Raw genomic sequence first — 12,146 nt, forward strand, 5'->3', positions numbered from 1 at the left:
ATCACAACCTACAAGCTGGGGTGCTGAGTCCCCTGGTCAAAATCTCCTGGCACCGCTGACTCCTCCCCTACAACATCAATTACAATTTACAAACTAAATCATTTAATATTTAAATATTCTAAACCATAATTGACATTTACTGTGGGGTCCATCTCCAGATCCCCAAACATCTCAATTCCTCCAATTCTAGGGCAGTCGGGGTGGCCCGACTCCCACTCTTGTACCACCAGCCTATGTCGTCGTCCGCCATAGCCACAACCACGCCGCGACGATAATCGGTCCCGGTGAAGAGACCAAAAGAAAGGATGGACGAGAGAGAAGGGTTCTTCCTCCGCCTCTTTGGTCCAAGGGCAACAGCCAGGGTGGCTGTGCCCTCACCTTCCCCACCCTCGGCCACCATTGGCCGAACCATCGCCGGCCACCCCTGCTGCAGTCGCCGGCGATGGTGGCCGGCCAAGACAAAGAGAGGAGAAGGGGTCTCCTCTTCCTCTTCTTCTTCTTTTTCTTCTTCTTCTTCTTCTTCTTCTTCTTCTTCTTCTTCTTCTTTCCAACCGACACTGACCCCTCCCCCTTCCTCCATTTCTTCCACGGAAAGGCCACCGTGATGGTGGCTCGGCCTTTCCCACCCCACCCGACGGCAACCCAACAGTCCCCCGACCGCCATTGCCGCCGGCGATGGTCATCCGACGCGAGGAAGAGGAGGAAGGGGCGGGATCACGAGGAAGAAAGCCTCGGATCCGCCATCCCCCATCTCCATCCAAGCCTTCAGTCCCTCACCAAACTCCATACAAACTTGATCAACGCCCAAGTACCATGGATCCCGGCCAATCCCGACGGCCAGCGGTGGCAAAATCCGGAGGAGAGAGGCCGAAACAGGGTACCCCTGTTTCGGGCTCTTCTCCGACGATTCTCCGACCAAAAACCCCCACAACACCACCCGAAAAAACCTAGCAAATGAAACGCAAGGGAAAGATCCACGCTTACCTCAGTCCGATGGGTGTTCCGGCGGCCTTTCCGGCGAGGAATCGGAGGAATCGAGCTCGGCTTCTTTCTTCTCCCGGTTTGTGGATGGTCTTCACCGAAGGAAAGGAAGCTGTGGAGCTTCCCCCACGGCCGGCCGGATCCTCTCCGGCGCTCGTCTCCTCCGGCGATCAGCTCACGCCGCCGCCGCCGCTCTCCCCTCCCCTTTCTCCTCTCTTCATCCACGATCGTGCCTAGGGCACGATCGTATAAAGAGGGATGGGCCCGGTCTTTTCAGGCCGGCCCATCTCTCTTTCCTTTTTTTTTTTTTTTTTCTTTTTTTTTTCATGGGGTATTACATACTCTCCCCCTTTAAAAAAAATTTCGTCCTCGAAATTAACTTACTTGAAGCCTCAAACTAATATATATATATATATATCCATCATATCATCCCTGAGATCTCAAATAATCTCCTTCTTGGAGTACATACTCAAAAAATTACAGCATCTCAAAACTTGATCCTTTCTATTTGCCACACGTAGAGTTCTTTTGATCTCCTTCAAAAGAATTCCAAACTTCCAACCTTAGATTAAAATGCCATAATTATATCCCAAGAAATTAATTTCTCTTGATTCTACACAGAGATCATAATTGGCTTAACAGAAATAGGAGAAATCTTTAGTATCAAATGCTCTTAATATTCTATAATCATTTTTCTTTTCTTTCTCCCACATCATTTCAACAAATAAGAGATCCATAGAATCAACAACATTCTCCTGAAACTAACTCAAGTATTTCATCATAATGCCTTTTAGATCAAATATTAATGATCTTAACCAGTTTCAAAATAAGTCAAACCACCACACTTCCGCTGCACACTCTGATTTAATTCATTTAATTCTTTAAAGTCACAAAATGATTTCTGACTAAAGTATCACTTTGCATTGAGACTAAAAACTCCAAATTTCAAATTTCTAAGTAGAACTAGAGCAAAACCTTTAGATCTTTTTGTCCTCAATTTATATAGAGTGTACATACCATAACTAACCCCCGATCCTTTAGTCAAGTTTAAGGTCACTATGTGATCTCCACAGCCTTCTTAGAATCCAAAATATCTAGGTTTAATTTAAAGGGGTAATTCTTGTATTCCCTTAGCAATTTAATCAGAAAATCTACATTGATTTTCCTTCCAACAGAATTTACTTCAAATTCAATGGGTTAGAACTGTTGAGCCAATATCACTATGAGTAGGAATTAACCCTATCAACCTCCACATTCTTTTTCACCAAAATTCTTAATGTCTATGATCAATGCTACACATAATAACTCACATAAGCATCTCAAAATCGAAATTTCTACTCAATTTTGTATTTTACAATGACAAAGATTTCAAGCTAACACACCCAATAATCTCCAACAATTATAAGAAAAATTCAGTAGCCCAATCCAAACATGAGAATTCAAATAATTAGAATTCTCCCATCAATATGCATACTCTATGGCCTCAAAATAATCAAATACATCCATAAGAAATAAACCTATTTGCAATATCCAACATGCCAACACCAAATATAATCCACATACATTTTCAACTTCGAAGAACGTTCCTTTCAATATTATGAAATCTCCTTAGCTCACTCCAATACTATAGAAGATCTACGTACAAATCCCACTCTAATAATTAGCAGCAATACCAAAAGTACGATCACATCAAAACCTATATCAAGTTTGAACTTCCAGATCATTTAAATAATATCTAAACATGGTATAACCGATATGCCATTGTTGACCTTCCTACAGTTATCTTAGGTCAAACCTCTCTTATCATGATCAAAGACAATTTATACTTTTCTTCCACACTCATCGAAAACCAAATCCGATGCATACATTTTGTCACAATGCCCTGTTATCTTACACCTTAAGTACTGAATTTAATTATCATGTCCCAAGTGATCATAACCTTAAGCTATGATATATTTTTATCACAATCCCTAGTGATCTTAAACATATGCTCGGATTCCAATTTTTGTCACTATCCCCAATGATCTTAAACCTCAAACTTTAATGCCACTAAGGCCATAGTCCCTAGTGGTCTTAAACCTTAGATTACAATATCATTCCTGTTACAATCTCAGGTGATTATAAACCAAGACTCTGATAGTTTTTCTATCATAATTTCCCACTCACACTCACCTAAACCTAAAGCCTAGGATACCTTAACCTTAAGCTCTGATACCATTTGTAACAACCCAGGACCTCACCCAAAATGGCTAGCCGGAAGGTATTGTTTGGGTTCTTTGATTCTGTATAAGTACCCAAGATCTACCCAGCGAATAACCGATGTGGGACTAAACACACGCCCGCACGGGTCCTCACATACTCCCCCCGTTCAAGCCCTGACGTCCTCGTCAGGCTAAGGGTTCAAATCCATTCAAATCTAATCACAAACACCACGATCGGTCCGTGGTCAACCCCAATGGATCCGTGCTGCAGTGTGCCAGTGTCTCCTAGTCCACATAAGTTATGGGCCGGGTCCGCTCTGATACCATTTGTAACAACCCAGGATCTCACCCAAAATGGCTAGCCGGAAGGTACTATTTGGGTTCTTTGATCCTGTATAAGTACCCAAGATCTACCCAGCGAATAACCGATGTGGGACTAAACACACGCCCGCACGGGTCCTCACATACTCCCCCCGTTCAAGTCCTGACGTCCTCGTCAGGCTAAGGGTTCAAATCCATTCAAATCTAATCACAAACACCATGATCGGCTCATGGTTAGCCCCAATGGATCCGTGCTGCAGTGTCCCCTAGTCCACATAGATTATGGGCCGGGTCCGCTCTGATACCATTTGTAACAACCCAGGACCTCACCCAAAATGGCTAGCCGGAAGGTATTGTTTGGGTTCCTTGATTCTGTATAAGTACCCAAGATCTACCCAGCGAATAACCGATGTGGGACTAAACACACGCCCGCACGGGTCCTCACACACACCCAGCAAAACAGATCCATATCACCTACAGAAAATTAATGAAACAAAAGAAAAAAAAAGCATAGCAACCTAGGAATCTTTTCCTCGACCTCATAAGATCCAGAAAGTGGGAATTAAGCAACTGCTAACCGCAATTATTCACTGGGAAGAACCCAAGCCTTAAGAGATTGGCTTTTTTTTTTTTTTTTTTTGATGATAAGGGAGGCAAGATTGCCAACTGGCTTTTATTGAAATTAAGGGATCGGCCCAAAAATGAAGTAGCCGGGATGTTGTTAGGACCAGATCGATGTGGTCGAGTGGATCAGGTTGGCCCCCTTCTTAGCTGGTGCTGTTCCTGCCCATTTAGGCTTATCGAGGTTCAGTCGGCAACTTTCGGTCACCATGTGTAACTTCCCTCGTAACAAATAACAAACTTTGATTTTTATTCTTTTAGTGTTCTTGTGATGATTCACCATCTGACTAAATATCTTAATAGATGCATTAAGCAGAGTATAAAGCAAGCATATGCATGGAAGGCAATGCTCCGTCTTTTAATTTGTGAACACAAGTATAACATAAGTACTGACCATACCTTTCATTATGCTTACGTGATAGAAATTACACGAGACTTATTGGATCGGAAGCCAATGCTTGCCAAAGGTGTTGATTCCTCCGAGAGAATTCCTCTTCATTATGCAGCTTTATATGGTCATCATGATACGGTGAAGCTATTATTAGAGCGCGATCCCTCTACAGCCTTCCTTTCAAATGACAATGGCTCATTTCCCATACACATTGCAGCTATGATGGGCAACATTCCTATAGTTGATCAGATTTTAAAACAGTGCCCGGATACAGACGAATTATTAGACAAGAAGGGAAAGAATTTTCTTCATGTCGCTTTCAAAAAGGGAAAGTTAGATGTGGTCAAGAAAATTATCTCCAAGAGACCGGCTCTCAGGAAGCTGTTAAATGGCAAGGATGAGAAGGGAAATACGCCGTTACACACGGCTGTTAAAAACAGGGATGAAGGGAGCATGCATTTTCTTCTCCAGGACAAAACCGTATGCCTCAACGTTATCAACCACGACGGCTTCACCCCTCTCGACTTGGCTAACAGAATGTTGGATGAAGGCCTACAATTCCGGATGGTAAAATTCTAAACGACCTCGTGCATGTTTTGCTTGCCATACATCACAAGTTGTAGCCTCTCTCTCGCGCGCACACCGACACAGAGAGATTATCATGAACGCCCTAGATATTTTTCCGAACATTTACCAATGCTTAAAAGCGTCGCTAAATTTGGCGATTTAGCAACGCTTTCAAGCGTCGCTACGTTTTGCTTTTTAAAAGCGTCGCTAAATTGCAGGTAATTATTGATGCTATAAAGCGTCGGTAAAGCATCGCTAGATCTCGATGCTTTTGAAAGCGCTGGAAAATATTTTTTTCACTATTACATAGGCGACGCTTTACCGATGCTTTGGAAAGCGTCGGAACCTTTTTACCGATGCGTAAAAGCGTCGGTAATAGCAAGAAAAAATGTCGCTAATGCCCAATTTTCTTATAGTATAATGAGCATTCATTAATGCCAATCTTGTTAACGAGACTTCGGCTCACCGGACGGCACCTTTTCGCTCTTATATTGTGAAGAGATCCAGAATTACCTTACCTAGCTTTTGTACCAAAAAAAATCCGTATTTTTAATAAATAAATAAATATTATCATCAAGTCTGGGATGCTCGCTTATAAGAAGTGGATATGTTAATGTTAACTAAACATGTAGTGTTCTCAATCTTTCAACTAATCTCTCTATGTTCTAACATTTTTCTTGTACCGTAGAATGTGATGGAAGTTTACTATACTGCTTGCTGCTTGGCTTCAACAAAGGCTCTGTCCAGTCCACGAGAATTGCATGATTTAGAAAGAGGTAAATCATCCAGTGATGATGTGAGGACCCGTGCGAGCGTGTGTTTAGTCCCACATCGGTTATTCGCTGGGTAGATCTTGGGTACTTATACAGGATCAAGGAACCCAAACAATACCTTCCGGCTAGCCATTTTGGGTGAGATCCTGGATTGTTACAAATGGTATCAGAGCGGACCCGGCCCATAATCTATGTGGACTAGGGGACACTGCAGCACGGATCCATTGGGGCTAACCATGAGCCGATCATGGTGTTTGTGATTAGATTTGAATGGATTTGAACCCTTAGCCTGACGAGGACGTCAGGACTTGAACGGGGGGAGTATGTGAGGACCCGTGCGGGCGTGTGTTTAGTCCCACATCGGTTATTCGCTGGGTAGATCTTGGGTACTTATACAGGATCAAAGAACCCAAATAGTACCTTCCGGCTAGCCATTTTGGGTGAGATCCTGGGTTGTTACAAATGGTATCAGAGCGGACCCGGCCCATAACTTATGTGGACTAGGAGACACTGGCACACTGCAGCACGGATCCATTGGGGTTGACCACGGACCGATCGTGGTGTTTGTGATTAGATTTGAATGGATTTGAACCCTTAGCCTGACGAGGACGTCAGGGCTTGAACGGGGGGAGTATGTGAGGACCCGTGCGGGCGTGTGTTTAGTCCCACATCGGTTATTCGCTGGGTAGATCTTGGGTACTTATACAGAATCAAGGAACCCAAACAATACCTTCCGGCTAGCCATTTTGGGTGAGGTCCTGGGTTGTTACAGTGTGTACAACGGTTGCCCCTACGCTACCGAAGGACCAAGTATATATGAAACCACCATTTCATTTATGGAATGATTAGAACACAAAAAAAACATGAAAGCTATATCAAATAATACAGAAAATTAGTATGCAGGCGCTCGATTACCTCGACTCCAGAGGACTGCTATATGCAACGCCGTGCTCTTGTTAGGGCCTGCATAAGATGCTGGAGAAGCATTCTCCTAGGAGGAAGACTGTAGCAAGGCTTTGGCTACATCGATGGAACCTGTCACGATGGCCAGATAGAGCGGAGACATGCCGGCACTATTCGGCATTGACGCCAGTCCAACATCCTCCTCCATCAGTACTTTGGCCATATTCGCATGGTTATATTGGGCGGCCTCATGCAAAGCATTTGCCTCGTCCCTATTCTTGGCCCTCAAGACTCCCCTTTCTTTGATCTCGCCCTCCCTTGCAAATTGGATGATGAGGGAGACCATCTTCTCATCCCCAGCCCTTGCAGCGCAATGCAATGGAGTGTCGAGCCTCGTGTTTTGTGCTGCCAAAAGAGAGATCTCTCTACAACAGATCTCCTTGGCAATCTCGAGATGTCCTCGGCTTGCAACAATATGGAGAGCCGTGTTCCCTTCCACTATAACTCCAAGGAGGCAGCTAGTTATCTCCCCCGCCGAAGCCCCAAAAAAAAAATCTTTTTGCTGCAGTAATTCATCCAGAATTCTTTTGTTTCCTGATCTTGCTGCTTCAAACAATTTAGGATTCATGGCTATGCGAAAGGGCTGCACTTTGCCCAGAGGAACTTCAAGATCGGATTCTATTTGTGCTGTTTTGCTAGTCATGCTCTCCTCGACCATAGTTTCAGCAGCTTTGTGTGCTCCAAGGGCTGCTATCTCTCTCTCTCTCTCTCTTTCTTAATTGAAGAGGCTCGGCTATAGTTTCAGTAGCTTTGTGTGCGCCAAGGACTACTCTCTCTCTCTCTTGATTGAAGGGGAGGCGATAAACCCACCCAAATTTATTGATGGAGAAGTATTTACATCAAAAGAGATTACAAGAAAAGGATATTTGAAAGGCAGGCAAAGGGAAGTAGCCTGAAAGGAGAAGGAAATCTTTTTGATGCAACCGGAGGAAGGAAAGAACTTTCCATAATTTATTAAAAAGGAACAAAGAATAAAGTGTTTAGAAGTTTAAACTCTATTTAGAGGCTGCCAAATCTTATTTCACATTGCTCTTGTAATAACCAGCCCATGTCAGCCATAGTTTCAGCAGTTTCATGTGCTCCAAGGACTACTCTCTCTCTCTCTCTCTAATTGAAGGGGTGGCAAAACTCACCCAGATTTATTGATGAAGGAGTATTTACATTAGAAGAGGTTACAAGAAAAGGATATACAAAGGGTACGCAAAAGAAATTAGCTTGCAAGGAGGAAATCTTTTTGATGTAAGAGGAGGAAGGAAAAATCTTCCGCCAATTTATTCAAAAAGAGCAAAGAATAAAATGTTCGCAAGAGGGAGGAAAAGAGGACATGTAGAGTGATACAAGAACAAAGTTTAAACTCCATTTAAAGGCTACGGATATATTCTTTCTCATTGCTCTTTAGCAAAGCTCTTTATAAAAATTATGTTATTTGCTTTTATTATGGCTTTATAGGCATGCGGTCATTTTTTTCTCTTTTTTTCTTTTTTACCATGATGGCAAACTTTTTTTTTGTCATTGCAGCACTATTGGAAGCACCAATTATGTTTAAACTTAAAACCAACAAACTACCAGAGGCTGATCTTTTTCTTAGTGCTTAGTGCATGATACTATAATTGATTATATGACGTATTGGTGAGATTTTTTTTTTATTATGGTTTCATATGCATGTAGTTGTTTTTTTTATCTCTTTATATCTTACCATGGAGGCGCCAATTATGTTTAAACTTAAATTAACAAACTAGCAAGAGGTTGATCTTTTCTTAGTGCTTAGTGTATAATACTATGATTATATAATGAATTGATTTGAACTAGAAGCATTTGTGCTTGATGGACTTGACATTGAGGTGGCGACATGGGTACTTTTTTATTATAGAGACAATATCAAAATTTGGGTCGCGATATAGGTGATCCAACTTTGGATAGCATAATTATATAAGTATTTCTTTTACATTATTGCCACTGTCGGCTTTATATTGCAATACAATAATTCTATCAAAATATATTTATTATATTATTATAATACTATTATATTATAATATTATTATAATGCTGATATACTATTATTATATTATTGTAATATAAAAATACTATAAAATTGTTCTATTTTTAATAATATATTTATTAAATAAATAATTTAAAAATTAAGAATATTTTACAATAATAGGTTTTGATAGTATCAATAGTTAAACAATTTAAATTATTATATATGCAATCATATTTTGATACTGACTTTCTTAATTTGGTTACATAACAGATTTGAAGTTGCATGGCACTTCAAAAATGTAGTTATCAAATAGTAGATAACTTTTTATAAGAAGCTAATTTGCACAAGTTTTACCGTTCAAAACTCTACAGATGAAAACTCTACTAAATGTGACTTAAGTAGCTACCATGCTGTAGAAATTAGTACTCCCTCATAGTCTAGGTGAAAGAGAATTCAAACCATGCCAAGGGAGGACCTAGTCTATTATGACCTTCACCATTTTGGCCTTAATGTTTCTATGGCTGTGCTCTCATTTGAAGTTTTTTTATGTGATATTAATGTTTCTTGAGCTCTGACAGTCCTCTGCATGTTTACTTGTAGCTTGCTTTCCTTATACAAATATGGGTTGGTTGCTGCATTCATGAACCAGAGGAAGCTACTTATATTTTTCTATATATTCTACTGGTATCTTAAGCAATTGTAGGATTTCTTTAGAAATAAATAAAATAGAGGAATTGTTCTCCACTCGTTTCGTCTTTGGGGACACCTGGAGTTTGAAGAAGATCCGTAAAAATTCAGGTTGGGTTGGGACATTTTAATTGCTGCCGTTTGGTGCAAGTTATATATGGAAGGAGCAAAATGCCAGTACTTTTAAATTTGAAGTTGTCCTTCCTCCTGTTAGCTTCTAATAATGGTCTTCAGCTAGGGATTCTAATCATCAGAGCAATATTATCCATATTTTATATTTTTTGTTGATATAAAAGCTGCGTCTTTGCTGTGCTTTGTCTGAGAATTTCATGATATTAATGAAATTCTAATTGGCCCCAATCTGATTCTTTATCTAAAATTGGAACAGAGAAAAAAGGTGAAAAGAAATGCTTTGTCTTCCCACCTTCCCCTCCCATTTATTTATGAAACGAAACAAGAAAAAGGTAAAATTTGAATGCGATTTTCATCGTATGGTTACCCTCAATGAAAGGGATTTAACTTATGATCTGCAATACATGACTATCAAAGAGATCATGTTTGTCTAGGCTAGGCAAGCAATATCTGGAATGACTTCATGAAGCTTTTTCCCTTTGGCATTGAGGCAGTAGGAAGTAGCTTGATTTTGCCTGGCCACTGATGTGATGCCAACATTATCCAAAATAATGCCAGTGCAAGGAACTTTCTCATTGCATGCAAACTTGATGGCCACATCTGTTGTTGAAGTCCCATGTACATCAACAAATCGAACATCGCTCACTTCCACAGTCGAGGTCTGCCATTCGAACATAACAGCAGAAAAAGAACGAATAAGGAAATGGAATACACTTGCGCACCAATATTTTTCACAATAGACAATATTAAAAATTATTAGTTTAATCACCAATTTATAAAGCTACTCATGTCTTAAATAGATTGGTTAACATCATAGCTGCCCTACTATGTCTTCTCAATAACTCAGAAAGCTCATTGACGTAAGAAGCTTTAATCGATGAGTAAAAGTAATTCGTTACCGAATTTTTGCAGTGCGCGCCGGGACAATAAAACTGGTCTATAACTATGGGGCTCCCCACTGAAGTAAAATTGATGTGCTCGAATAAGATCCCTTTAGCATGACCGGACCCTCCCTTCACAACACAGAAGCGAACAAACATAGTCATGAATACTTCTTCCTTTTGGAGGAATGCTGATGAATTCTAATTGTTTCATATAAATTGATCGTTTCTCTTTCTTAATGTTGTGGATTTGGATTAAGTTTAGGTGCACACCTGCAATGTCTGAACCCTCAGACCACCATCCGATTGATAGAAACTGCCGTTTGAGACATGTACATCCTCCACTATCACACTTGAGCCGTTCCCTGCCGAGCTTCCAATGCTGTACATGAAGTGAGAGATATGGTCAAGACCATTGTAAGTTGCTCTCAGTTCATCGGTACGTAGGAACCGGAAACTGACCTTATGCCACGCCCAAGGCCGCACGCGATCCCGGTTATGTTCACGCCTGAAGATCCTGTTCGGATCGCAATGCAATCACCTCCTATATTTTATACAAAGTGAAATCATTCAGTCAGTAGACTGGCAAATTTAAAGCTACCAGTCTAGTTTGCCATCTTGGTTGAGAGAATTGCCTGCTCCAATGGCGGCATCCTTTACTTCGACATAATGAGACTCTACAATGTATATGCCATCAGTGTCGGGGCTGTCTGCCGGAGATGCGAAGCTAAGCCCCTTCAAGTGAACCCACTTGCTGCTGTCCACGGTGAGGTGCTTCCCTGGACTGTTGAGAAGTTTCATGCCCGCGATGGTCAAATCCACACAGCGTAAGATACCTAATGCCTGTCACAAGAACAATGATTAATCTGGCAATTACGAGACACCAAAAAATACGGTGGGATTCCAAATTATCAAATATACAACTTGCCTTTGATAGAAAACAACATAAACAAAATAACTTGCCTTTGTCCAAAGTATTCAAAAATATACAATTAGATGTGCTGGAAGAGCATACTTACGGAAGGCACGCTGTCACATTTCTGCAATAGAAGTTAAAAAGAGGGGAAATATCAGGCTATAAGCTTTGAAGGGGGGAAAATGAGGGGATAGATATAGACTAGAAAGAGAAAAGGTTGCTACATTTTTCTTCTTGCAGTCCCACCAGACGGAACCTCGGCCGTCGATCTCGCCATTACCATCGACAGTGAAAGCAGTGACGTCTCTGAATGTGATCCAACTGGTGTTATTTTGGGAGGTCCACAGTTTGTCAGGTGCCACAATATTTCCTTCGACCTGCGAGAAAACTTTCCTCATGTCAAAAACTTAAGAAAAGCCAACTCCCGTAGCTAGCTCTATTGAAACCCTTGCCCGATATCTTCAGTTAAATGTATATTATACCCGAACATGGACGCTGGCGTAAAGACAGGGGCCTTCGAATGTCAATGGGCTCAACAGGAACGTCTTTCCGGAAGGGATGAGAATTGTTGGCCACCCAGTGCTAAATATGCAGGCAGTCGTCCAAGCCTTCATGAACGCCTAAGAGACGCCAATTTACAATAATTCAATGCGCAACTACTGGTACGTGTGCAATCTGACATGGATCTACGTGCATAAATTTGTACTAATCATATACGTATGTACACATGC

At 41.2% G+C, this 12,146-nt stretch overlaps 2 protein-coding genes and 1 long non-coding RNA gene across 3 annotated transcripts; all 3 read right to left on the minus strand.

Annotated features, from left to right (window-relative positions):
- Positions 1–6,770: 6,770 nt before the first annotated feature.
- On the minus strand, positions 6,771–7,567 carry LOC103716094 (ankyrin repeat and sterile alpha motif domain-containing protein 1B-like). The gene has a single exon (XM_008803962.2). The coding sequence runs from the start codon at positions 7,474–7,476 to the stop codon at positions 6,847–6,849; it is 630 nt and encodes a 209-aa protein (XP_008802184.1). The 5' UTR covers positions 7,477–7,567; the 3' UTR covers positions 6,771–6,846.
- Positions 7,568–9,860: 2,293 nt separating this feature from the next.
- Positions 9,861–11,064, minus strand: LOC120112588. The gene is made up of 4 exons (XR_005514169.1): positions 10,962–11,064; positions 10,773–10,881; positions 10,518–10,631; positions 9,861–10,279 (listed from the first exon to the last, which is right to left on the minus strand). It is a non-coding gene; the product is annotated as an uncharacterized LOC120112588 (long non-coding RNA).
- A 32-nt stretch (positions 11,065–11,096) lies between these two features.
- Positions 11,097–12,031, minus strand: LOC103716095 (probable polygalacturonase At3g15720). Its single transcript, XM_039132085.1, has 4 exons — positions 11,898–12,031; positions 11,640–11,792; positions 11,519–11,539; positions 11,097–11,342 (listed from the first exon to the last, which is right to left on the minus strand). Exons 1-4 carry the CDS (start codon positions 12,027–12,029, stop codon positions 11,097–11,099), a joined length of 552 nt encoding a protein of 183 aa, XP_038988013.1. The 5' UTR covers positions 12,030–12,031.
- Between the last annotated feature and the right edge of the window lie 115 nt (positions 12,032–12,146).

This window comes from Phoenix dactylifera, chromosome 11 (genome assembly GCF_009389715.1).
Source record: "Phoenix dactylifera cultivar Barhee BC4 chromosome 11, palm_55x_up_171113_PBpolish2nd_filt_p, whole genome shotgun sequence".
Lineage (NCBI taxonomy): Eukaryota > Viridiplantae > Streptophyta > Magnoliopsida > Arecales > Arecaceae > Phoenix > Phoenix dactylifera.